The sequence below is a fragment of the Octopus bimaculoides genome, chromosome 16 (genome assembly GCF_001194135.2).
Source record: "Octopus bimaculoides isolate UCB-OBI-ISO-001 chromosome 16, ASM119413v2, whole genome shotgun sequence".
In the NCBI taxonomy this organism is placed as follows: domain Eukaryota; kingdom Metazoa; phylum Mollusca; class Cephalopoda; order Octopoda; family Octopodidae; genus Octopus; species Octopus bimaculoides.
The window spans coordinates 37,728,125-37,729,907 of NC_068996.1; the positions used below are offsets into that span (position 1 = coordinate 37,728,125).

At 34.5% G+C, this 1,783-nt stretch overlaps 1 protein-coding gene across 7 annotated transcripts in view; it reads left to right on the forward strand.

The window, feature by feature from the left end:
• Positions 1-1,783, forward strand: part of LOC106881394 (F-BAR and double SH3 domains protein 2) — a 286,511-nt gene that overhangs the window by 58,703 nt on the left and 226,025 nt on the right. For all 7 annotated transcript variants that reach the window (XR_008265738.1, XR_008265739.1, XM_052973716.1 and 4 more), the window contains exon 2: positions 634-731. Coding sequence is in view for 5 of the 7 variants with exons in the window: in XM_052973716.1 (XP_052829676.1) it covers positions 634-731 (98 nt within the window). In the remaining 2 variants the exon portion in view is untranslated. The remainder of the gene's footprint in view (positions 1-633; positions 732-1,783) is intronic.

Below are 1,783 nucleotides of genomic sequence, written 5' to 3' on the forward strand. Positions count from 1 at the left end.
TATATGTTTGTGTGTCTGTGTTTGTCCATCCACCATCACTTGACAACTAATGTTACTGTGTTTACATCTCTGTAACATAGTGATTCAGCAAAAGAGACCAATGGAATAAGTACTAGGCTTACAAAGATTAAATCCTGGGGTGGATTTGTTTGACTAAAGACAGTGTTCCAGCATGGCTACAGTCAAATGACTGAAACAAATAAAAGATTAGTATGATAATGAGAGTGAAATGATAGTGAAGATGTGTTAAGATATGCCCTCAGGGGACACTGGAAGTGGTGAGAAGAGGTGAGGTGATATAGAGGCTTGTGCTGTATATCATGTGATACCTGAAAGTTTCCAGTTGTGAGATACTAGGAGTTGGACTTTGAAATGTACCGGATGACTCTGAATTCATAGGATATCCCCTTGCATAGTATGCAATTCATTTGGTGAAACTGTGAAGTAGCATATTATATCTATCTTCAACTGTATTTATACAATTACACAACATTGTATTGAGTTCTGTCTTGATGTTGTTAAAGATTACAATTACGATTATATGTTTATCTCCACCTGAAGTTACTCTCTAAAAAATTAAAACCATGTTTGTAGAATGAAAGTAAGAGTTTTTTTTCTTCTTCCTTTTTTTAGGTGAAGCATGCTGCTGCTTTAAAACTTATTCACACTGAACAACTGCAGAAATTGCAATCAAAACATCAACAGGAGGTCGAACTTCTGGAAGATATACGGTATGTCTGTCACATGTTATTCAGTCGTTAAAATAAGTGCAAGTTATTATATCACTCTGCCAAGAGTGTCAAACTCTGTTTTGTAGGTCAAATTGAAGCATAAAGCCAGTTTCATGGGTTAGGCTCAAGCAAATGACTAAAGGAGTCAATATGCATTACAACTTTATTATCAATAAAGACTTGACAGATTGTGAATTGTTAACAAAGTTTACTTGCAGAGATGTGTGGGAAAGACTGATCCACAGTGTATATACAAATCCATTTGTCACTTTATATCTATTGAATTGCATAACCTTTGTTACAATACATTTTGAAAATAATGAAGAATGTACTAAATTAATCTGATATTTAAGATGGCAAACTTGCAAAATGATTAATGTGCCAGACAAAATACTTAGTGGCATTTCATCTGTCTTTATGTACCGGGTTCAAATTCTACCAAGGTTATATTTGCCTTTCTTCCTTTCAGGGTTGATAAAATAAGCACCTGTCAGTACTAGGATGGATGTAATCAACTAACCTCCTTCCCCAAAATTTCAGGTCTTGTTCCTATAGTAGGAAAGTCACTGAGAATAAAAGTTGTCTCCAAGATGAAAGACCCTTAACCCTTTTGATACCAACCCATCAGGACTGCTTTATGATATAAACTTCATGTTCCAAAATGATCTAAGTTTAAAACCTTCCATCCAAATTTCATGTGGATTCACGTTCCAAACACTAGCTTAATAATTACAAAGTTGTTTTACTAAATTCTCCATTGTTTTCAAAATCAACAGGAACAGAGACTGTAATTACAAAATTTATTATCTTAGTCATATGATCTAGCTTTCAGACCTTTCCATCTTGTTTGTCTTCACCCTTCTGAGACAATCCCTGGTTTTACACTACAAACTTCCTCTTTTAAGGGATCTAAACTAAAACCTTCCATTAAAATTCTATATTAATGTTCCAAACACTAGCTTAATAATCTATATATATAAAAATGAGAATGTGTGTCTGTCTGTCTGTCTGTCTGTCTGTCTGTCTGTCTGTCTGTCTGTCTGTCTGTCTGT